We start from the raw sequence: 22987 nt of genomic DNA on the forward strand, positions 1-22987 counted from the left end.
GAGACCGTAAATCATGAAGGGCGCCACCAATATTTTCAGATCCCATTCTGAATTATTCACTGGCTGCCGCGTAGAGTACTATGCGTTGTTAACTACATGATTGGTACTTGGAACCAGCTAAAATGGGGTCATGTGATTGGTCAATTTTCAAACACACTTGTGTGCGGCGCAAGATTAGATTGTGGCTGAGAGCGAGAAAGCAGGACAGAAACAGCTGAAGTTTAACCCCTAACTTTCGGTAAGTAACCCTACCACAGATAATACAAATTAAGTTCATAGAAATAACGAGCTGTGTAATGTCATAAATGTGTAACTTTTTTACTATTAACTTATGTCTTTCAATCTTTTTTCAAACATGTCAAAGCAATCGCATCGGGTATCTGTTTTGATTTTGAATGTCGATTTGTGATGCGCAGGCCATTTTGTTTTTAATCATGCTGAAACTTGTTGACGTTTCTACACCACACAGGAAAAATGACTCTATTCGCATGCATAAGGTTTATCGCGATTCAGAACCGCAATGAGTTATGGGAAGGCATATAGGGCAGTTTCTATGCAGTTTCTACATTTACGTTTACGTTGATACTCGGCAGAATCGCGCACCGCATGCAACGCATATGTCTTTATGTATGTGGTGGATTCATTTCAACAGTGCCCTCTCTTGATATTTTGCCATTCGCGATAAAAGTAACCTCCTAATTGATGTGTGTTAACAATTGTTTTAAAAACTGTCTTTGACTTAGTTTAATTGATTACAATGTCGTCAATAGATTAAAGTTTATAAACATTTGTATTGTTGTCGTGTACTGTTCGCCCTGCCTCCCCCCTCCTCTCATAAGTCTCAGACTGAGTCTCACTCACTCACTCACTGAACAGCTGGGCCCAATTTCATAGTGCAGCTTAACGGTAAGCAGATTTTGGTGCTTACTGGAATACTGTAGCAGAAAAATTTGCTTAAAAGCCTTAGCGTATTTCACAGGTTAGCAGAAACATTGTAAGGCCATTTTTGAGTGTTTACCGTGGATTAACATTGTGACATCATTTATTTTCATGCGGTAAGCACCTGAAGGTTAGCATGCCTTTTCAGGTGCTTTTGGTTTGCAGCAGCGCTATGAAGTAGAAATTGCACAGTAAGCACAAAATCGGCCGCTAAGCAGCGCTATGAAATTGGGCCCAGAACATGCGCGAAGTGCTACTGCTAGTGTAGTGGTAAATAGTGAATGACTGTAGTGTAGTGTTTGTTTTTTGGACCATTCCATTCAATTGCCAACTCGAGGGAGGACAGACAACTCGACAGCTTGTTTTTTACAGTAAGTTGTGCATAAGTAAGACATGATGAATTTTGATCAGATTCAGACAAGTCTAGTTTAAATCCTCAATCGTCATGGCAGAAGATTCACTTGACAAGGGCGACCACGGTGCACATCATGATGGCGATGTGCATGGAGATTTGTATGCCTCTGCTCTGGCGAGGGTGAATCCTATGATTGAGCAGGAGGTCACACAAAGATGGCTTGCGTGCACAACAGAGTTTCGCAAGCCACAATCTCTGGCAAACCATACCATGGTCCGTAGGTAGAATGTATCTATTCTACCTCATGGATACCATGGCCAGCAGTTAGCAGCTGAAGGAAAATATCTCACAAGAAGGAGGCTTGTTTTGGAAAGTGCAAGCAGAAATTAAAGTTTCCATGGGCGAGAAAGTTGCCCACTACAATGTGCATCCCTTGTGCCCCCCTATAATAATTTGGCACTTTGTGTAACGAAATCTTATTAAGTCTACATGATGAGAAACTTGATTGTGTAATTTTAGGCCTGGTTAAAACCTCATTCTCAGCTCTATGTTATCTAAGTTCACTCTGTACCCGGTTAACCCAATGTTTTAGGGCACACAAATCTGTGTTCCTCATTCTGAGTCATTATATTAATGTTTATGTTGTTTTTTTGGAGCATAAAGATAAGCCCTATTCATAAACAATTGATATTCTCTCATCAGTTTCAGATAAGTTTGCTCTTCCTAGGGTGAGGATGGCAAACACAACAAGCTTCGACGATTTATCCGATTCAGAGGATCAAGATGTCACTAGTAGCATCGATGATCTTGACACAACCCAAGATGTGTGCAAAAAGAACTTGCTTGAGGTTTGTTGCCCTATTTGGCCCCTGGCAATGCCATTTAATCAATTGCCTCAGATGCCCTTGAATTTGTCAGTGTTCAGTCAGTGTCCCATCCAATTAAAGTAAAAAAAAATTATTTTAGTACAAGTGTAAGTGTAAAATACAAAAACAGGGCACACTCTTAACGAATATGACCCTTTCAGCATTCTCCCTGCCTGGCAATGGTCTAAAAAAAGGGTCCCAGTCTTTTGGCTTTCTGAATTTATACGTATAAGATGGATTTTATGTTTTGATTGCAGGATTTTGCTGCCGATGCTAAGCTCACCAGGCAAAGCGTCGCCCATGGTCGTGAACATATGCAAGTCCATCTGAGAATTCGACCCTTCACTGCCACGGAGAGGGACAAAGGAGAGTATCAGGTAGGCAGATTTCTAATTTATTCCTCCAACAAAATTTGAAAAATTTAAATCCTGAAAACTACAGCCTTCAAATGTGATGCGCACGGTTGTAGTATAAAAAAAATCTTAAAAGGCTGCTATGTTTGTCAATGTTGGGGTTTATGTTTTAATTGGTTTTGTTGCAACCCAAACTGCATGAACAATGATGTTTTTGTTTTTTGGAGAGGGGGCAGTTCTTAACTTTTTATAGGACTTTTTAACTGGAGGATTGGCACAAATTTACTCGAACTAAAAAGCACTGTGCGCCTAACCAAATGCTAGCCTAGAAGGTAAGGTACTTTGTGGCAATCTATTGTACCAGTGTCAGGCATACAAACAGAAGAAACCTATTCACTCAGTGCAAGTCTGGAAGGTATTGTACTTTGTGGCATTCTGTTGAACAAGTCTAAAGTGGGATTTGGATAAATCAAATCTATATTTTATTGATTACTTTATTGATAACCAATCGCATTTTTTGTCTTTAATACAGGACTGTATGGAGATTCAAGAGACGTCAACGCTCCTGATGAGAGCCCCTAAGGATAGCTTCACCTTTAAGTCAAGCCAGCGAGGTTTCAGCAACATGACCCACAAGTTCACCTTCAGCCGCATCTTCGGGGAGGACACCAGCCAGAAGGACTTCTTCGACGACACGATGCTCTCAACCGTAAAGGACTTCATCGATGGGCAGAACTGCCTGGTGTTCACGTACGGTGTGACAAACGCTGGAAAGACTTACACCATTCAGGGTATGCCCTCGCTGTCAGTCTGATAACATTTTCTTATCACCTCAGTGGTCCCTGGTTCGAATACCATGTCGGAACTTCGAACCTGAAGCCTTGCATGTGGATTAGGTTTTCAGTTCGTACCTGTTTCCCCCCTCCAAATTTGGGGTTTGCCTCCCACATCTACTGAACTTTCTAAATTACCAGGGCCCAGTTTTATATAACCTGTAAGCACGATAACTTGCTAAGCACAGAACTAGACATGTTGATACTTGAAAGTTCTCGTATCGTCTGAAGTTTTGATGAATTGAATTATTGAGGCTGATTGATCGGTCATTCTTTACACAGGGGCTCCACAAGATGGTGGTATACTGCCGCGATCACTAGACGTCATCTTCAACAGCATCGAGGGTAAACACTATACCAGCATGCAGCTCAAGCCTCGCTACTTCTGCGATGTCACTAAGTTAACAGAGCGACAACTCCATAAAGAAGAGGATATTAGGGACTCAGTGCTGTCCATGGCAGCAAGGACTCTCAAACAGGTACATACATTATAACCCTTAGGGCCATGTCACATGAGGCAACTAACGGGCAACCAGTTCCAGGTGATCTCAAAGAAAAAAGGCCATTCACCAATTTTCTTGTGGATTGTAAGACAAAGTTATTAAAATTACTTGTTTGCTGCCGAAATGGTTCTGTAGCATGCACTGCAGTTGGTTGCTTCAAAGTTTCCTGTAAAAGTTGCCTCCTGTGACAAGGCCCTTAAAGTCCCAATAAACTGTGTGCAAGTCTTGCATGCATTCAAACATTTTTTTTACCACTTGTCCCATCACATTCATTGCATAAACCTATTAAGGAAGCATAACTCTCACACTATAACAAGTCCAAAGCTCGAATACAAAATAGACTTGTACAATCTGTTAACCCTTTATCCAATTGCCAAGCGAAGTATTCAGAAGGAAGCCCAAACAACACGTGCCTATCACAGGGTCAGGCCTTTCCTGGTTTTGTTTCTAGCTTCATTCAAACGACCGACCTTTGCTGTTCAAATTTTGCAGCCGCCTGTATTTTCAGATAATTTCAACCTTTCGTCAAAACTAAACTGGATCCTTAAATCTTTAACTATCTGAAATCAATCACTGATAATGTTGACGACCATCTCTCTTTTTTGTCTATGTTGGGAACAGGACAACTCGGTTACTGATGATGCTGATGACTCGAGAGCCTCTAACTACACCACAGCAACGGAGGATTCACGCTCAGAAATTTCATTTCACAATGTAACAGATGATAGTAAGTGCTTGGCTGCAAAACCTGTGGTGCTTTTTATAATGTAAAAAAAAAAAAATTACGACCTCCTCACAATACTTGTATAAATAGTTTGTGGTCAAAATGGAGTTTGACAATAGTAGTCAACTTGAAAACTGGACACTCGAGCTCTGGTGTTTCTAATGCACAGTGTGGGTTCGAGTCCCGGCCGTGGCACTTGTGTCCTTAAGAAAGACCACAGTTGCTTTTTCCTTCGGGTGGGACATTAAGATGTAGAAACAGTTTGGTAGGGAAAGTAAAAGAACCCAGAACACTTATTGCGGAAGAGTCACGTTTAATTCCAGTGTTTCTGGTTTATCATACATGTACACCCTTGTTTACAGGTTTCTTCAGACTAGCGAGCTACAGTGATTAAGCTCACTTATGAGGCTGTGTTGGTTTCATTACCAGAAAAATATGATAAATAATTATTGTTCAACTATCAGGTGTGCCGAATGTTCTAGAGGACATTCGTTGTCGGATTCCAGACGATACGTCGATCGACGTGGAAGCCCAGGGTCCAGTCAAATTTGCCATCTGGGTGTCCTTTGCCGAGATCTACAATGAGTACATCTACGATCTCCTGGAAGCGATACCGAAAGGAAAGAAAGTACGACGACAGCCCCTCAAACTGTCTGAAGATAAAAATGGTCAGATTTTCATCAAAGGTAAGCACAAGGTGATAGCCAGTGTACGAACAAGTATGAAAATAGCAGAATTTGAGCATCCTGCAAAATGATTTAATCTCCATATATCACATTTAGGCAACTATTGTTATTCAACTTTCCCTGGTGGTTTTTCTTTGAGGATACTGTTGCCAGAGATGCGATGTTTGTACTAGTTGTCACTTTGCTAAACATAAAGCCCCCAAAATTACCCATGACACCCTCAGCAATTGACATGGTGCCCTGTGATTTTGCTGTGGTGCCATTTCCAAAGAGGAATACATCTAAACAAAGTTATCCAACCAGAGGAAAATTGCTAAGCCTCTTCAAGAATGAAATTCAAGACCTTAAACATTTGGGAAAATACCATGACCATACCATTTCCTGCTTTCTCAACAAGTAGTTTTCTCAAAAATGTCTCCCATAAATCAGCTTTGCTTTGACCAAAAAAAAAGTAACTAAGCTCTAAACATATTTTCATTAAATTACTTCTTGAAATATTTAAATTTTGTTCTTCTTTTCATGTAGGGTTGAAAGAGATTTATTGTCGGAGCGCAGATGAGGCCTACAAAATCCTGAAGATCGGCCAGCAGAATCTAAGCATTGCTGCAACCAAACTTAACCAGTGCTCCAGCCGCAGGTAAGAAACCAGGAGACTAGTTCATAACAACTAAATGCTAAAAATTATTTTGTTTACCATCTTTCTTTGCAAAGATCTGCCTTTTTGTAGTAGCCTCTGTATGGAAAATTGTCCGAGACAGTTTGCTCAAAGGAAGAGCTACTAGTGTTCTGTGGTGGGTATTTGGGTGGGAGCAATAGTTTCATCATGTGATTATTTGTATGCCCAATTTGTACCAAGAATTGTTTGTTTTTTCCCTTCATAATTTGCAATATATCTTCTGTTTATCCTCAGTCATTGCATCTTCAGTATCAAGATTCTACGCGTAGTTGATTGTGATAACCCTCATGTTGCCCGAGTGAGCAAGTAAGTAGAACATCTGATTAGGTCAAGGGTTTCCATATTTTCAGTTTTGATGTTTCCACAGGGCTCAATTTGTTTGGGGAAAATCCACAAGACTTTCAGTCTTGTAGCTGCTCAAACCTTGTACTTGACCAGAGAATATGTTACAAGACCTGAGTCAAAATAAGAAGAACACAGTTTATTTAAGGTGGTTTTTAGAAAATTAAGCATTTGGAGAAGATTTTCCTCATTTGTCTTGGGGTAATTCTTCAATACTGAACAGAATTGAATGATACTTGTATTTATCAGTTTCAATTAAAAATGCAGTGAGGTGTTATTATCTAAAAACACAAGACCGTCAGACTTGTCCGATCATAAGTCTACTGGCTCGACTCTAAAGTCAATAACCTCAAGCCTGTAGTCCTGTGTCCATTTTGAGCCCCTTTCCATTCAAGTGTACTTCTTTGGAACTTACCTTTACTTATGGCGCATCTCTTCCCTTACTGCAGGCTTTCATTCTGTGACTTAGCTGGTTCCGAGCGCTACACCCGAACCCAAAACACAGGAGACCGTCTCAAAGAAGCTGGTAACATCAACACGTCGCTGCTCACTCTTGGGAAGTGCATCCACACCCTCAGATACAACCAGAATCATCCAAAGTAAATCACTTTAACTTTATATTTGTTTTATATAGCTGGGAACTCAAAGTCAAGGGCTTAGTATCAAAGAACTGCGCGCCTGGAATTTCATCTTTGAGAGGGCAAGGCCATTGTCATTTTTCAAAAGGCACTTCTAGTGGAAAAGTGGGAAAGTTTGAAATTATGTATGGGAGAAGAGGCACCAAGGCCAAGACCTGAGGCAACAGAGACCGTGGCATCCGTGTTTTTTCTAAGCCTGAAACTGCATAAACAGAAAGTATCACTATAACAACTTTCTGCAAACAAAACTCAGCAGGCTACATGTGTGGTATAGTTTGGCTTACTATTTTGGCTGGTAACCGTTTCAGGGTTTGCAACATTTGGGGATCATGTTTGCCCAGTGGTTTCTTTCTCTGCCTTTTCACCTCTGTGGCCCCTTGTTTGAGTCGCACGTCAGACCAGAGCCTTGTACAATTGTATTTTAAATTCAACTTCAGCAGGAAATATTGCTGTCATTAATCCCCCTGTTTTGACAATTCTATTAGAAATACAGTTTTTTTTATTTTATTCATTTGTTGTTTTTGTTTTCTTTAACTGAAGGACTCACCCCAAGATCATTCCGTTTCGGGAGAGCAAACTGACGCGGTTATTTCAGAGTTTCTTCATGGGTAAAGGCAAGGCTTCCATGATCGTCAATGTCAACCAGTGTGCATCAGGTTTTGACGAAACCATCCATGTGCTTAAGTTCTCAGCAATAGCCAAGCAGGTAACCTTCATTTGTACAAAGATTTCTGTTTAGACCTTTATCACGGTGTGGCCACCTTGATTTTACTCCATTCCAACTCATTTTGACCAAACTGAGGCTGGACGAAATAATAGTCTGGTGCCATGTTTGCGTAATGAATGTTAGCATTCATTGCTGTTATGGAAACATGGAACATGCCCAAGATGGTGACAGCGTGATAAAACTATCATCCTATCTGGGCTCATCATGAGTGGCTAATCCACACACAAACCACTGGGCCTTTTGGTCAAAGTGCACTGGACCAGAAATTTGTTTATAAGACCAGATTCAAAATGGTAAAATAATCGCTGACAGTTTTAAGCTACGGTGATACTTTGTAATTGTGTATTTCATCGCTAAATATTACTCTCATTGTATAATTTGTTTTACCCATAAACTATGTTAAACTAAGATATTTGAAGGAACAGAAAGGCAAACATTTAAAACTCAATATTTGGATCAACTCGGTGCTGGAAGTTCAAATACACCTTCTTGGGTTATCATGCAGAGCTGCCATGTAGAGCTCTCCCTGATTCTGCAGAAAGTTACAGTAAAAATAAACAAACCAAGGATGAACCCAGTGGTCCCTTGTGCAAGGATTGGTACTACAAAACAAAAAAAAGAGTTCAAACACTTAGTGTGGAAGAGAAGGGGGTTAACCTCAATGTTTCTGGTTCAAGTACATGTAGCAAGCTACAGTGTTTAAGTTCATATTGAGGCATCCTTGGTTTCGTTACCATTTCACATCAGCAATTTTTTGTTTATTGACAGGTGACAACAATCACCTCCAAGTTGGACAACAAATGGAAAATCCCAGCCGTCGCAGCCCCGCCCAAGTACCCGTCATCCCGAGCACTCTCCATGGCAATCAACCAGTCGATGTCTCGCAACAGGGTGTCGGTTGCCTGGGCCACGCCCGGATTAAACCCAGATTCAAACCTGGATCTGACGACGGTTGACGAGACGTTTATCGAGGAGGATGAAGAAGATGAAGAGACTGAGGATGAGGAGGGCGACGTAGAGACCACTCCCAAAGAGTCAAAAGCTGTAAGTCTTTCAGACTTTTATCTGAACTTTGACTATTCTTATGTCAGCCTGGTGAAAAAAATCAATTGTAAATTTATCCGCATTGTAGAAACTCCTTCCCTTTGATCTACTTCTCTAATGCTGAGGACATTATTCGTTCCAAAAAGCTCTATGAAATCTAAACCAAAGGGGTTACCCTAAAGGTAGAAATTCCATTGTTCCAACTACCTCCTAATGTTTGGATTCTAGTTTCAAACTTTTTGTCAGCTGTGACTCGCACCCCTACTCATTCCTTCAGTTGTGTTTAAAAACTTTGAGGGCTCTTAGGAGAGTTAATATCATTGTCGCGTCCAAAGTGACAGTCAGGGCAATTGTCAAGTTGGGGCAAAACAGCATTGTCGAGCAGTGCTGAACAGATGGACTCAAGTACAGATGACTGAGTCATAAGGTCCCAATTTCATGACTCTGCTCACCAAAGAATCGGTGCTTACAGAAGAAGGGAATTCCGCGCTTACGTCAAGAAGATATCTCTGGTTAGTAGGGGATGTTAACTTGTGTGGGTGCGTAGTTCACATTACTAGACGTTCTTCGCTTTCACAAGCTAACGTAGAAATTTGACTTATTGCCTTGCATTGGGTTTATTGTTGTCTTTCAGAAACTGGTTTCTCTGGTGGAATCCCTCAAGACTCAACTGATTGAAACCAAGAAGTTACAGATGATGATGGAAGTCCAGATAAGAGCAGAGGTTTGTCAGGAGATGTCTCAGCAGCTCGTTCAGATAGAGTCAGAATACAAGTAAGCAGCATCACTTTACATCCCTGAAGCTTTTAAGGGCACACTTTGTCACCGTTTTCAAAAAGATCTTGATACATTTATTGCCGACCTAACATGTAGTTTTAGGACTGACAAGTCAATCATTAGAAATTTTCTCTTCTAAATTTTCCCTTTATATCAATATTTTTTTATCAACAACCATTTCCATGGGTTTAGATTTCGAGAATTGTTTTTTTACAATTTCTTTTTGCACTTGATTGCATTTCTGAACCTTGTCTCAGCTTTTAATGTTTTCTTGTTTCACTAATTTACAATCGGACCGCTTTACACCGAAATGTTTTTCTCACTCTGACAGAGATCGCATGGAGGAAGAACGCATGATCAACGAAGAAATGTACGAGAAACGATTGGAGATGTATGAGAAGTCGGTGAAGAAACCACGCAAGAGGCCGCACATTGAGACAGTTGACACAGACGATGAATTTGTATCCAGCCTCCTGCTTCATGCCGAGCAGAGCAAAGTTCAGGTAAAGTCAAGTCATTGTGTTCAAACCAACCAGTTTAAAACACAGATTCTTTGTAAAGCATAAGCCGTGGGGTCATTGTGGTTGGTTAACTTTTAACTTGCATAAAGATTATGATTAAATCATGTTTGAATCCTTAAGAAAAACTCAACAACACAATGTAAAATAAAAAAGCTGTATGGCTTTGCCATTCACAATGTCCGACTAGATCATTGTTATGTTTTCTTGACTCATAGAAGAAAGTTGTTTTTTTTTGGTTTTTTTTTTACTTTTTCATTCATATTTTTTTTTTCTGATGAAGTTTGGTAGATATTTGAATACCTAGTCACTAGACTTCCTGGCCATGCCACTCCACAACCCTAATGATAGTAAATCTTCCGTAACAAAATCACAGGAACGAGAAAAGACCATCAGGAGTCTCAGAGGAGATGTGCAGAAGTTAAAAGACACCCTGGATGAGACGGAGGAGAAGATGAACATACAGGATCAGACGTCTCGCGAACTACAGGGTCTGGTGGAGACTAGCAGCCTAGCCCTGGAGGAGGCAAAGGCCAAGATGTGCATCAAGGATCAAAAACTGCTGGATATGGAGACTAAGCTGAAAGAAACCTATGGTACGTGGTTCAATTTGATCACTCTGCTTTAAAGGGAACCAGTAACCCACGACACCCACTGCAATTGCAGCGGTACCCAGTGCTTTTGCTGTGGTGCCCTCTGCAAGGTTACTACACAAACTTACATTTTCCCCATAGAAGTGCCCCTTACCAGATCAAAAAGTTCAAGGCTTGGGATAGGTATACATTAAGTAGCAACAATAACTTTTACTCTGTAAGAAGTACTGCAGTTTTCGATAGTGTAAAGCGTTTTTGAGAATCATTTCACCAAGAAGCAATGTGGTTATGGCAAAAAAGATATCAACTTTTTCCGTCTTTTGTATAACCAAATGTTTTACACAATTTTGGCCGGTGTTAGTTCATTCAGTAAAATGAAACCCATTCAATTTCAAGAATGGTTGTGTCAATAATTATGTTCTACCTTTGAAACATCTTTCCAACCATATTCATTTCATAACAAAAGCTTTGAAAGCCCAAATGTGCCTCTTACATATACAATAAGTGTGACAACAAATGATAACCTGACTTACTTCTTCTCAGTGAAAAATAATTATGTACATTTATTGCATGATTTTTGATGAGTGACTGCTCATGTCATTGAGGTTGTTGGAATTTTTAGCTCAGTCCGTTTATTATTTTGTAATCTCTCCTGTTTATAGATGCAGTGGCACTTAAAGAACAGGAGTTGGTCCAGGAATGTAGCTTATTGACAGAGAAGATCAAAGAGAATGAAGCAGCACTCACGACGATGGAGAATGCAAACCAGGAACTGCAGGAGAAATTAAGTATTTCCCAAGAGAAACATGCAACACAGGTCTCTCAGCTCGAAGCAGAGTTCAAAATCCTCCAAGAAAGCTTGAAGACCTACATGGAAGCAGCCACGACCGGCGAGGATGCAGTTGGGAAGCTCTCAGAGGCTTTGTCGGAAGCTGCTGATCTGAGGCTTCAGTTGCAGTCGACAACCAAGAAGGACTTGCAGACAACTTCGGCGAGAGAAGAAGCAGAGAAGTATAAAACAGAACTGGAGGAGCTAAAGAAGATGCACGAGTCCGAGTTGCAATCATTCCGCGATGAGCTGAAGGCTTCCTCCAAGACCCTTGTGAGGGTGGGGTTGCAGGTCGAAAAGGAGAAAGAGAAGAATTTTGATGCCGAAGAGAAAATTGTTGATCTTGAAGAAAGGCTGAGCTCACTTAACGAGGACAAAAATCAATCGTCAAATGATTCTGAGGAAGAGGAGCAGAAGATATTGACCCAAGAAAAAACAATCAAGGAATATCTTGACAAACTATCCAAACAAGAGAAAAGCATTGAGACTAGCGAGGCTACAATCCAAGGTCTTGAATCCCAACTGAGTGAAGAGCAGATGAAGACAGCTGAGGTCCTTGCAAAGAAAGAGGAACTGGCAAAGAGCATCAAAGAACTTGAAGAAAATCTGGATGATCTACAGACACATTTCGACCAGACAAACTCCAAAGGCCAAGAGGCCACGGTCAGAGCTGCTACCCAGGAGAAAAGCATTGTGAACTGTGAGGCTACAATCAAAGGTCTTGAATCCCAACTGAATCAAGAGCAAATGAAAACAGCCGAGGTCCTTGCGAAGAAAGAGGAACTGGCAAAGAGCATTAAAGACCTTGAGGAGAATCTGGATGATCTTCAGACACGTTTCGACCAGACAAACTCCAAGTGCCATGAGGCCACGGTCAGAGCTGTTGCCCACGAGAAAAGCATTGAGAACTGCGAGGCTAAAATCAAAGGTCTTGAATCCCAACTGAATCAAGAGCAGATGAAGTCAGCCGAGGTCCTTGCGAAGAGAGAGGAACTGGAAAAGACCATTAAAGACCTTGAGGAAAATCTGGACGATCTGCAGACTAGTTTCGACCAGACAAACTCCAAGGTCCAAGAGACAACAGTCAGAGCTGCTGCCCAAGAGAAAAGCATTGAGAACCGCGAGGCTACAATCAAAGGTCTTGAATCCCAACTGAATCAAGAGCAGAAGAAGACAGCCGAGGTCCTTGCGAAGAAAGAGGAACTGGAAAAGAATATTAAAGACATTGAGGAGAATCTGGATGATCTTCAGACACGTTTCGACCAGACAAACTCCAACGGCCAAGAGGCCACAGTCAGAGCTGCTGCCCACGAGAAAAGCATTAAGAACTGCGAGGCTACAATCAAAGGTCTTGAATCCCAACTGAATCAAGAGCAGATGAAGACAGCCGAGGTCCTTGCGAAGAAAGAGGAACTGGAAAAGAACATTAAAGACCTTGAGGAGAATCTGGATGATCTTCAGACACGTTTCGACCAGACAAACTCCAAGAACCAAGAGGCCAGGGTCAGAGCTGCTGCCCTTGAAAATGACCTGGAGTATGTGAATGAGGAGATCAAAAAGGAACAGAAAGCCCACAATGACACAAAAATGGTAGCATCGGACTACGGCTGCCAGGTTTCTCTCCTTCGCTCCCAGCTTCAGACGGCAGAGCGGATGTCAGCGTCCAGCGGTGAACTGGCCAAACGGTACCAAGAACTTGAGGGCAGCCTCAAGGAGATGCAGCGCACCCTGACGGATAAAGAAATTGCTCTTGCCGAAGCATCTAAATGGCAGGGCGATGCTACTGATCTACGCTCCCAGCTTAAAATGTTGGACGACAAGCTGAAAGAGACGGAACAAAAGAGGTCCACCGCTGAAACGACGGTGCAGAATCTTTCACAACAGTGCACTGGGCTCCAGCAAAGTCTTGCCCAGAAAGCGAAAGAGACAATGGAGATCCAGCAGCTCAAGGTACACCTTCTTTTATAACAATTTAATTTTGGCGAGTCATGTTCGAGCGGCTAAGCATACCGCAACACAGGCTCTGGTGATTTTTGATCAGCAGAGTGTGGGTTCAAGTTCCGGTCTTGACACTTGTGCCCATAACCCAGACCTTTACCATTGTTGCCTCGTCCTTCAGTTGGGATGTATAGCCGTTATGTTGGGTAATGCACGTACAAGAACTAATAGTAACTTATCATTGAAAGAAAGGGTTTGCCCTTTCAGAAATCTTAGGACTCATTTTTATATTTTCCTTGCAGATAAATTGAAAAGTGAACTCCTAAACTGATAAATTGTTTCAAAATTACTTTCAAAGGACCAGCAAAAGACCAACGAGGAGCGATGCATCGGTTTGGAGAAAACCCTAGAGGAGCAGAAGGCCAAGACAAAGAGCAAAGCGGACACCATTAAGCAGCTCATGAATGAGATCGAGATGCAGTGCCACAAACTCCAGGCAGTAGAGAAAGGTATGACCCACTCAGCCGGCCAGCAGTCCTGTAGTATCCTTACACAACACACTTATAGAGCTACCCAAGTCTACACATTACCTTATCAACATTCCAATCATGACCCAACCTAATTAATGAATAAAGACCACTTCCCTATGCAATGATTGTAGCCTTGAAACAGGAGTCCATTAATAAGCATATTGTACCATACTGTATGTATCACCAAGACATGTGTGAAACACAGTAAACCAAGTAACCATCGAAACAACTTGTGTCAAGCTTAAGACATTACAGGTTCCACAATAACAAATCTTTCTGTTGACCCCTTGCACAAATCCCCATCTGTTCACTGTCTGACATGTTCAGCCAAAATGATATGGCAAGTAAACATTAATGGTATAGACCGATACTTTTTAGCCCACACAAGCAAGTGCTGTGCTGCCGATGGCTGCGCCGCCATTTCTCAGTCGCAATGTTTTGTACACAAATACATGGGAAAATGTTGGTCTTTTTTAATCTTTATGTGAACTAGGTGTCTTTCTGAACGAATTTTCTCTTGATATTTGCACCATCTTTCTCTCCCAGATACACGAGCCAACAGCGAGGTGATTTCTGTCTTAAAGGCTGGCATGCAGGAGCAAGAAGCAACCATGGCAAGTCAAGACGAGATTCTCGCTTCTAAAGAGCAGGAGCTGGACTCACTCAGAACAGGTACCTCCACAGTCATATACATTTCACCCTGCTTTAACGAGATGATTTTTTGAACTCAGTTTTCATGCATGCTACACTACTCTCATCGTATTAAACAAAGTCTTATATAGCGCATAAATCTATCGATAAGTTACTCTTAAGGTGCTTGAGAGAATATAAACATTCTAAGACAGGTTCTTGATTTTTATTTGATTTTAGAGCATATTTATGTAGCACTTTATAAGGGTTTACAGGTGCTGCAGGGCATTCAGCAGCCTTGCCAGAAACAGCCTGGGTTCTTTTTACATGCATTAGACAACACACATGACCTACAGCTTTACGTCCCATCCGAAGGACGTATCAATAATGGTTAAGTGTCTTGCTTAAGGACACAAGTGTCACAACTGGGACTTGAACCCACACTCTGCTGATCAGAAACACCAGAGCATTACTTTTAACCGCTTGGCCATACGCTCACCTTTATCTATCCCCTGACACTGATAATATTGATACAATAAAAAACATTTATTTTCACAATTCTTCGATCTCCCTACAAACACAGAGCTAACAGATTTGCAGGACAAGTACTCTGACTTGCACACCGTCTCTAGTGAGAATAAGCAGGCAGTAAGGGAGTCCAATAGAAACCACGATCAGTCCAAGAAGGAGAAGGAGACAATGAGGAAAGAGCTCAATGAAACCCTCAGCAAACTCCGCGAATTGGAGCGAGAACACGAGGTAAAGATTGATTTAAAAACCGCCGATTCCTGGGATGAGAAATATCAGACTTTTTAAACCTGATTTCAGACCTTGTATTCCCTTCATGAAGAGTGGATTAAAATAATCTGAACCAACCTTTGTGGTCTTCAGGGATGACAAATGTCTTTGCTGTAAGAATTTGTGCCGTGTCGTACCCAAACTCTCCTGTTGTCCGCAGGAGAGTGTGGGTTTGAATCTCAGCCACGACACTTGTGCCCTTGAGCAAGGGACCTAACTATAGTTGCCTAACCAAACTTGGGAACACACCACACCACATGGGACTTATGGTTTTACATTGTATCTGAAGGACAATGCAAATTTGGTTAAAGTCTTGCTCAAGGACGCATTTGCGACAGGGGGTGTCGAGCTCATGCTTTGCTGATCAGAAACGCAAAAGTGTCTGGTGCTCTCAACCGCTCGGCAACAACACAGCGATGACTCTCACCCTGGCCTTTCCATTAGTCTATACTTTCATCTTCCTCTCATTTCGCTAGGAACATAAGAAGAAACTTGTAGACACCAAGGCGGCCCTTTCGGATTATGTGAAGGAGAAGAGGGCAGTAGAGGGTGACTTGCAGAAGCTCAAGGAACAACTTGAGCGATCACAGACGAGCTTGGCCGATGCTCAGCAGCATCCCCAAGATTGCCCAGATAAAATTGAGAACGTAAACCTGCTGAAGAAAATCACTGCATTAGAGCAAGAGGTATGTGGTTCTCTAAATACTCTAAATTAGGCATAGGAAATGTCAGAATTTTAACTGAATTCAAGCCTTGTTATGTCTGCGAGTCGACGAAAATAGCTTTTAGTTTCTTCAGTTTAAAAACCTTGCTTTATCTACTGCTCTAAGGCCGAGTCACACTGCAGCAATAAAGATGACGATCAGGACGCAAAGAGAACGCATTCTATTGGTTGAAATGCTTCACGTAGAATACGCACATGCTCATTCAACCAATAAAATGCATTCTCTCTGCGTTGTGATCGTTATCGTTTTTCGTTATCGCTGCAGTGTAACTCGGCCTTCACGCTTAGGACATGTATGATGCAGTTTCTAGAAGCTTTTTAAAACTCTATTTCCAGATGGAAATGCCATTATTTCAACATAAATGCTAAAATTTCTATCTTTTTTTCAAAGGAGTAGACGGCAAGTTTTTCTTCAGAAATGTCTCTCACCACAGCTTAAAGTTCTTAGTTCTGTAATATGAAACAATTGGAAGGTTCAGTCGGTCACTTTTGACAAAGAGGACATTAAATTTGTCAGGTTTTTTTGTTTTTGTTCATTCTTGTATAATCTGAGTTTTTGCAACGTTATCAAGCAAGATACAATAAAAGCCACCTTTGAAAGTTTGATTTCAATACGGTGTCTACTTTTTGAGGAAACAGAAAAGAACGTTAATTCAAACTGAAGAGTGCTATCAGCTAAAAAATTAACAGCATTTGTTCAGGGTAATTTTTACAAAATATGACCCTACCTTTAAAATCACCTCTACAACAAACAGGTGATGAAACAAGTTGCTGAGAAGGATGAGACGTTGAAGACGTGGCGTAAGGAGAAGGATAATCTTGTCGGAGCTTTGCAAGAAAAGATGGAATCACTCCTAGAAGACAATAAGACAAAGATAACACAACTTGAGGAGAAAGAGGAGCACATCAAACATCTAAAGGTTAGATAGAAAAGAAAAGAAAAAAAATAAATAAATTGTTAATTATTTGTTGTCCTTCCCACATTTGATTCTGTGTTTCCAACCTCTTGTGGTTGAGCCAGCCCCTTCTTCTCTTGTCTTCATTGTTCATCCCTTGTAAGAGCTTTGTGCCTTCCTATTTTTATTCCTTTCCACTTGACTGCTTCTGTTGCACCAGTAGGCCTGTTTGTATGTGTTTTGTGTTGTCATGTAGCCTTCGAGGAAGACTCTGCTTGGATCAAAAAGTCTTGCCATTTACCTTTTTAAGTTGAGGGCAACACTTACCTGATTTGGGCCGTCGACACATGGGGAACACTGCCTGAAACAGGGTTATCCCTTTCAAAGTCCAAAGTATGGTAATTATGTCACTGGTAGACCTGAATGCATCGCCTTCCCAACTTGAAGGTGCTTTGCCCTTTACCAGATTAAAGTACTGTCACACGCTTTGTAGATTCTACAATAGATGCCATCGTTGTTTATGCATTGGTTGACAAATGATTTGCGTAGGATAAGATGGTGAGCATCACCCAGTCCCAGTCCATGACTGACGATGAGAGCGATTCGGACGACACCAGGGGGAGTAAGAGACGGTCCGGGAAGAGCAATGAGGGTGTCCAGAAGGAGGTGCAACGGCTAACTGAACTGGTGAGTAGTTGGAGACAATCGTATTGCCAAGTTTTGTATCTCTACGAGGTTTGAATCCTACTTCATAAAATAAAGTACATCTCATCTTTTAAGAATCTAATAAATACATAATTTCATTGTCTTTGTTATGGTCAGTTGGAGACAGAAAGAGAGGACAAGAAGACAGCTCTGACTTCATCCAAGAGAATTGTGGCTGAGAAGATGAAATCTATCTCGGAGCTAGAGGCGGCAAATCGCACACTTCAGACACAACTTGGACTAATTGAGGTTTGTCTACAAGCTTATTATTTGTTTGTTTATTTCTTTGTTTATTTGTTGAGATGATCTTTCTGTCAAGGGAACTCGGCAAATTTCTCACAAGGGGATATAAACGCTCAGCTGGCAACAGACCATTTCTCATACAGATTTTGAGTTAACGTTTTGACTTTGAATTGCACTTATCAAGAAATTGTGATTCGATTACTAGCCAACAATACTTATTCTAGCTTACCTTGTGTGAATCAAACCCACACCCTTTCAATTGCAAGTCTTGCAGGCTGACCATGGTTACCATGGAAGTTTGTCTTCTAGTGATAATTAGTTGAACAGTTATTATCCATGTTGTGGAAGGTCGGGTTGTGATTTTAGTGCTATCTTTCCTTGCCTTTCACTTTTGGGACCCTGGTTCGAATCGAACTGAAGCGGTATTCCACTTTCACTTGCACTAGTTTATGCCATTTGTTTTCCAGCAGGTGAGCGTTGACGTCAAACCTTTACGCAACATGGATTCCTCCCTCAAGGACTCCTCTAGTTCCCCAAGCGACCAGCCCGAGTCCCCTGACCTCTTCGCCATGGAGGTCAAAGATCAAGAGAGCTTCTCCCTCCCTGGCCGACGAAGGACTCGCGTACAGATGGACATGACCCCACTGCAGAAGAAGCAACCGGCGCGAAAAGGGAGGGCGAACACGCGCAGAACCAAAAAGCGAAAGAGCATGGAAGAGATGGAGGTACGTTGGGTCACTGAAAATGTTAATGTTAATAGTGCGGCAGGCCTGTATGCTTCGTTTTTGAAAGGGCAAGGGCACCAGGGCATTTTCTCCTTGTTAAAGGGCACCCTCAATGATATTATTAGTTTGTTTACACATTCCCCATTCCCCCCTCTTCACTTCTGAAGGAGTTTAATGACGATGCCTATGGGAAGAGGAACCGCGGTGATGATGGAAGTACAAGAGTGACGAGAAGCTCAAGAAAGACAAGAGCTGTTAGAGGAGAGGAGGATTTGGTAGGTTTCGACTCCTCTTTCACAACTGTTTAATTTTAAAGTATTACTGGGTTCTTATAGTAGCGTGATACATGGCCCTTTATCCTTGTTTATCAGGCATACTCCTCTTGATGCATGCAACCTCAATCTGCTTTATTAGCACTAAAGGGTTTTATCCAACACAAAAGACTTTATTTTGCTGCCTCCACCTTGGTCATGTTCCTCATATCAAATAACAATAATGAATGCTAACAATCGTTTTGAAATTAGGATCCATACTATTTTGTTCTTCGAGCCTCGGTTACATTGATATCAAAGGGGGAAAATGAAGACTCTCGCAGGTGTCCCATTTATACACAAGGGTTAATAGATATTACTGCCCCCCCCCTTTTGGCTTTTTCATATTAAATAGGGTTGCTTTTTATTAGTGCTGGGCGAATAGTGAAATTTTGTTATTTGGATACCGCTGGCCAATTATCCGAAATTAACCGGATATTCGAATAATTATTTTTGTTGCCGCTAGAGGGCGCTGTTCGTTTGTGAATGAGATCGTATGGGCGGATTAATATTAGTTTTAGACAGTGTCACGAGGTTCATTCATAAAAATGACCGGATCTAATTTAAAGATGGCGATTTGCTTTTTCTTATGATCGTGATTGACTCTACAAGAAGGAAAACTTTTGTAATCTTTGAACAAATTACGTCAGAAATGTCATTGTTTTAACTCTTCACGGAGGTGAGCATAGTTAAATACTTAATTTGTGCTGTTGCTGTTTTATGCTGTCTTATTAGAAGTTTCATAAGGATTCAGACAAAACATTCATATCAGTTGTCGCCTGTCCGCGGATATTCGGATATTAAAGAATATCAGGTTACTTGGTTGAAGTTACAGAACTATCCGGTTTATAAATAGGTATTCGCGCCCTATGCGGATATCCGGTTAAGAAAAAAAAGGCATTCGCGGTTACGGATAGGAAAACCTATTCGCCATTAACCTGATATTCTAATAATTCGCCCAGGCTTACTTTTTATCATTGAACCAGCCAGCGATACTACTTGGTAAAAAATATTGGCTGGTCCACATGTATTTCCTTACACATGACCAACAGCTTTATGTCCCATCTAAAGGACACAAGTGTCACAACCGGGACTCGAACCACAAAAGTGCATAATAATATTCTTCTTTTCAGTATAGTTATTACATCTTTAAAAAAAATTATTCTTTTTCTTTCCAGGTTGATGAAAACGCGATGCCCGAAGCACCCTTGACCAGTGGGCGGGGCAAGAGGGCGCCTTTCTCCAAGATTGGAGACATGCTGCAGAACTCGCCAATTGCGAAATCAGGTAAACATTCTATCCTTAGTTGGGCAGCGTACAAAGCAAAATGTATAGTAGCATAACTAGGGGATTAAGATAAGACAGGTTCGGCAACAAAAGTGACGTCAGTCATTCTCTATGGATAACATCTGAGGCTAACATTGTGAAGGAAAGGAAGTTCCTTTAATTTTTAAGTTTTTTTTTTAAAGGTTTTGAAAGATGTTTTTAATTACTGTTGACTTCCATCTCTTCATTGTGTGATTGCTGTGAACTCTAGTTCTTAAAAGTCTTACCTGTTTTGTGTGAAGATTTCTTTTGTGTAGAATTAGACTCTGCTCAAAATAACAATTTCCTCTTACTAAGTACCCTCATGGTCCATGTTTTGTCAGTCTAGTTTAGAGCACCCTCATAGAGGGTTGTTACTTGTTTTCGGCGTCTGCTAGTCCTCGTTGTATGTGACCATGTTTGGCTGTAAACCTTTGCTTTCCTCGCCCTCGCTACACCCTGCTTTTTCTCTCTTTGCGCTTTCTTGTTTACAGCAGCCTCCTCGTTAAAATCTTCCTCTCGGTCCCAACCCTCAGCCAAGAAGTTTGTGGAAAATGCAACGTCCCATATGACGTCCCCGACGAAGTCCCCGGAGGTGCAGTTTGTGTCGTATCACGGTCCACCTACGACCGAGAAGAAACGGAAACGTCTCCTCAAGAAAGACATCTCAGCTCCCTTCCAGAGTTCCCCATTTGAGGTGAGTTTGTGTATGTAGTCTTGCTTACAAACATTTTACTTTTTTGAGCCCTATTATCATTTGTGTATTTTCAACTTTTTCCTTGATTGTATCGCCACTATGCAAAGTTTCAAATCCTACTTATGTACATACGTGGTGTTACTGGAAACTTTATAAGATTGTACCTCCACTGTGCAAAATTTCAAATTCTGCTCAGGTTTATGATGTTACCACAAACATTACTATACAGTATTTCCACCATGCAAAGTTTCAAATCTTATTCATGTACATGGTGTTACTGCAAACCTTACTAGATTATACTTCCACCATGCACAGTTTTCAAATCTATAGAGGAGTAAGAACAAGTAACTCAAACACTTTACTCAGAGTTTGACAAATGTTTTATTATTTTTCATTCCTGTTTTCATAATACAGATGGTTAACCATGGAGAGTCAAGGGGTGATAGTTCACACAGTATTGTGACAAGAAAACTGAGGTCTCGCAACACAAGAGTGTAAATAAATATGTAAATATACGACTGGTTGAAAACCGGGCTGATGACTGATTGTAAATTGATTTGTATTATAGCCTTTTGAAATGATTGTAGTGTCATTCAGTAGAACTTTAATAAAGTGTAGCAGGCCTTGAACTTTGCTCTTGATGGGGCACAGCAATTTCTTTCTGGTGAAAGGAGCAACTCTGTGAAGAAAATGTAAATTTGTACAGAAACCTTGCACCACAGCAACAGCACAGGGCACCGCGGCAATTGTTTGGTGCCGTGGGTTATTTCGAGGCCTGGTGTAGCCGTAGTTGGGTTCTTCTCCCATTCAAATGAATCTGTCCAAAGTGAGGTTGAAATGAGAAAATAGTCAGATCACCTATGTGTGTAAAGGCATTCAGTATTCATTATAGCTGTGTGAATGCAGGGATCATGACTGTAGATGGTTGCTCTGATTACCAAGCGGCATTTCTGATCATAAACTTACCATAACCAAACTCGAACCCAACTAATGGCAGTCATAAAGGTATGGTGGTAGATTTATGTTTTTTGCGTTCGCCCCAAACAATGCGAATATTTGTTACGGGGGAGGGCAACTAGAAGAAAACTATTATATGTGAAAAATAACTCGGAGGAGCTAAAGGAAGGAATAGAAGTTCTTCTAAAAACAATCTAGATTGTAGGTTAGACATTACCCCTAGTCACTGGGCAGTATATTTCATTCCTTAAACATCTCAGCTCCGGGGGGAGAATACAGTCTACTGCAAAGTATATGTAGCGCACTGAGCTAAACCAATCACAAGAACCATTTCACAGGATACTCATTTACGAGAAGCGAATAATATAGTTAAATGCCTTGCTCATAGACACTAGTGTCATGATCGTGATTCAAACCAAATCGCTGATGACTAAGCCATCAGAGCTTGAGTCCGATGCACTAAACCACTCGGCTATGAAATTAAAATTCCCTCCTTTTCAGGGTCACTACCAAAATATGACCCTACATTTAAATCCAAGTTTATTTAAACCTATCCTGGTATGAATGAAGATAAGCATTTTAAAATGCCTGTTCATAAAGGGCTACCAAAATGAATTATTATTTTTATTTTAATTATGCAGTTTACTAAATAGAAAAATATTTGTGTTGTTAATCTTTCGATTAATGGAATTGCTTGATTCTCAACTAGACACATATTTACATGTACATGTATATGTCATAACTGTAAATAATAGTTATGTTTGTAAAGGAAAAACAGTGTGTTAAAACATCTTACCTCCCTGGTTTCTTGTTTCATTTTGTCTTGTTTAATTGTTACAGGTTGTGTTTTACAGATTGGTTTCCTGTTCATGTTTGTTGTGTTGTCATTAAGCCTTCCAGAAAGACTCTGCTAGGGTCGCAACTTCAGGCCATTAACTATTTTTTCAATTTTTATTATTTTGTTAATATGCAACAAGTCCTATGACATTGATCAAATCATTTGTTGTTTAAACCCCCCCCCCTCAAAAAATAACGAGAATATTTTAATTTTTTGAGAACAAATATATAAAAACATAAAAATAATCCATATAAATACTCCAGATTGTGGATAAGGGCTTCTTTCTA

At 40.9% G+C, this 22987-nt stretch overlaps 1 protein-coding gene across 6 annotated transcripts; it reads left to right on the forward strand.

The window, feature by feature from the left end:
- The first annotated feature begins 156 nt into the window (after nucleotides 1–156).
- On the forward strand, nucleotides 157–22666 carry LOC117294587 (kinesin-like protein KIF20B). 6 transcript variants are annotated; one of them, XM_033777066.1, is made up of 28 exons: nucleotides 157–238; nucleotides 1997–2142; nucleotides 2418–2537; nucleotides 3046–3304; nucleotides 3629–3825; nucleotides 4471–4576; nucleotides 5038–5259; nucleotides 5785–5896; nucleotides 6170–6241; nucleotides 6727–6876; nucleotides 7456–7621; nucleotides 8411–8686; nucleotides 9321–9460; nucleotides 9795–9966; nucleotides 10358–10577; nucleotides 11237–13353; nucleotides 13700–13850; nucleotides 14418–14543; nucleotides 15085–15260; nucleotides 15776–15985; nucleotides 16779–16943; nucleotides 17469–17606; nucleotides 17742–17873; nucleotides 18335–18592; nucleotides 18760–18867; nucleotides 20082–20190; nucleotides 20703–20905; nucleotides 21320–22666. In XM_033777066.1, the coding sequence occupies exons 2-28, from the start codon at nucleotides 2029–2031 to the stop codon at nucleotides 21401–21403; spliced, it is 6303 nt and encodes a 2100-aa protein (XP_033632957.1). In that variant the 5' UTR covers nucleotides 157–238; nucleotides 1997–2028; the 3' UTR covers nucleotides 21404–22666. The 6 variants fall into 6 exon arrangements, with proteins under 6 accessions (XP_033632957.1, XP_033632959.1, XP_033632960.1 ...); XM_033777068.1 differs by having other exon boundaries at nucleotides 20706–20905; XM_033777069.1 differs by having other exon boundaries at nucleotides 20745–20905.
- The last annotated feature ends 321 nt before the right edge of the window (nucleotides 22667–22987 follow it).

This window comes from Asterias rubens, chromosome 9, assembly GCF_902459465.1.
Source record: "Asterias rubens chromosome 9, eAstRub1.3, whole genome shotgun sequence".
Taxonomy (NCBI): Eukaryota; Metazoa; Echinodermata; class Asteroidea; order Forcipulatida; family Asteriidae; genus Asterias; species Asterias rubens.

Coding starts and splice junctions, on each gene's coding strand:
- LOC117294587 (XM_033777066.1), top strand. CDS start 2,029: ATGGCAAACACAACAAGCTTCGACGATTTATCCGATTCAGAGGATCAA. Junction 3,305..3,628: donor AAAGACTTACACCATTCAGG/GTATGCCCTCGC, acceptor TTCTTTACACAG/GGGCTCCACAAGATGGTGGT. Junction 10,578..11,236: donor TAAGCTGAAAGAAACCTATG/GTACGTGGTTCA, acceptor TCCTGTTTATAG/ATGCAGTGGCACTTAAAGAA.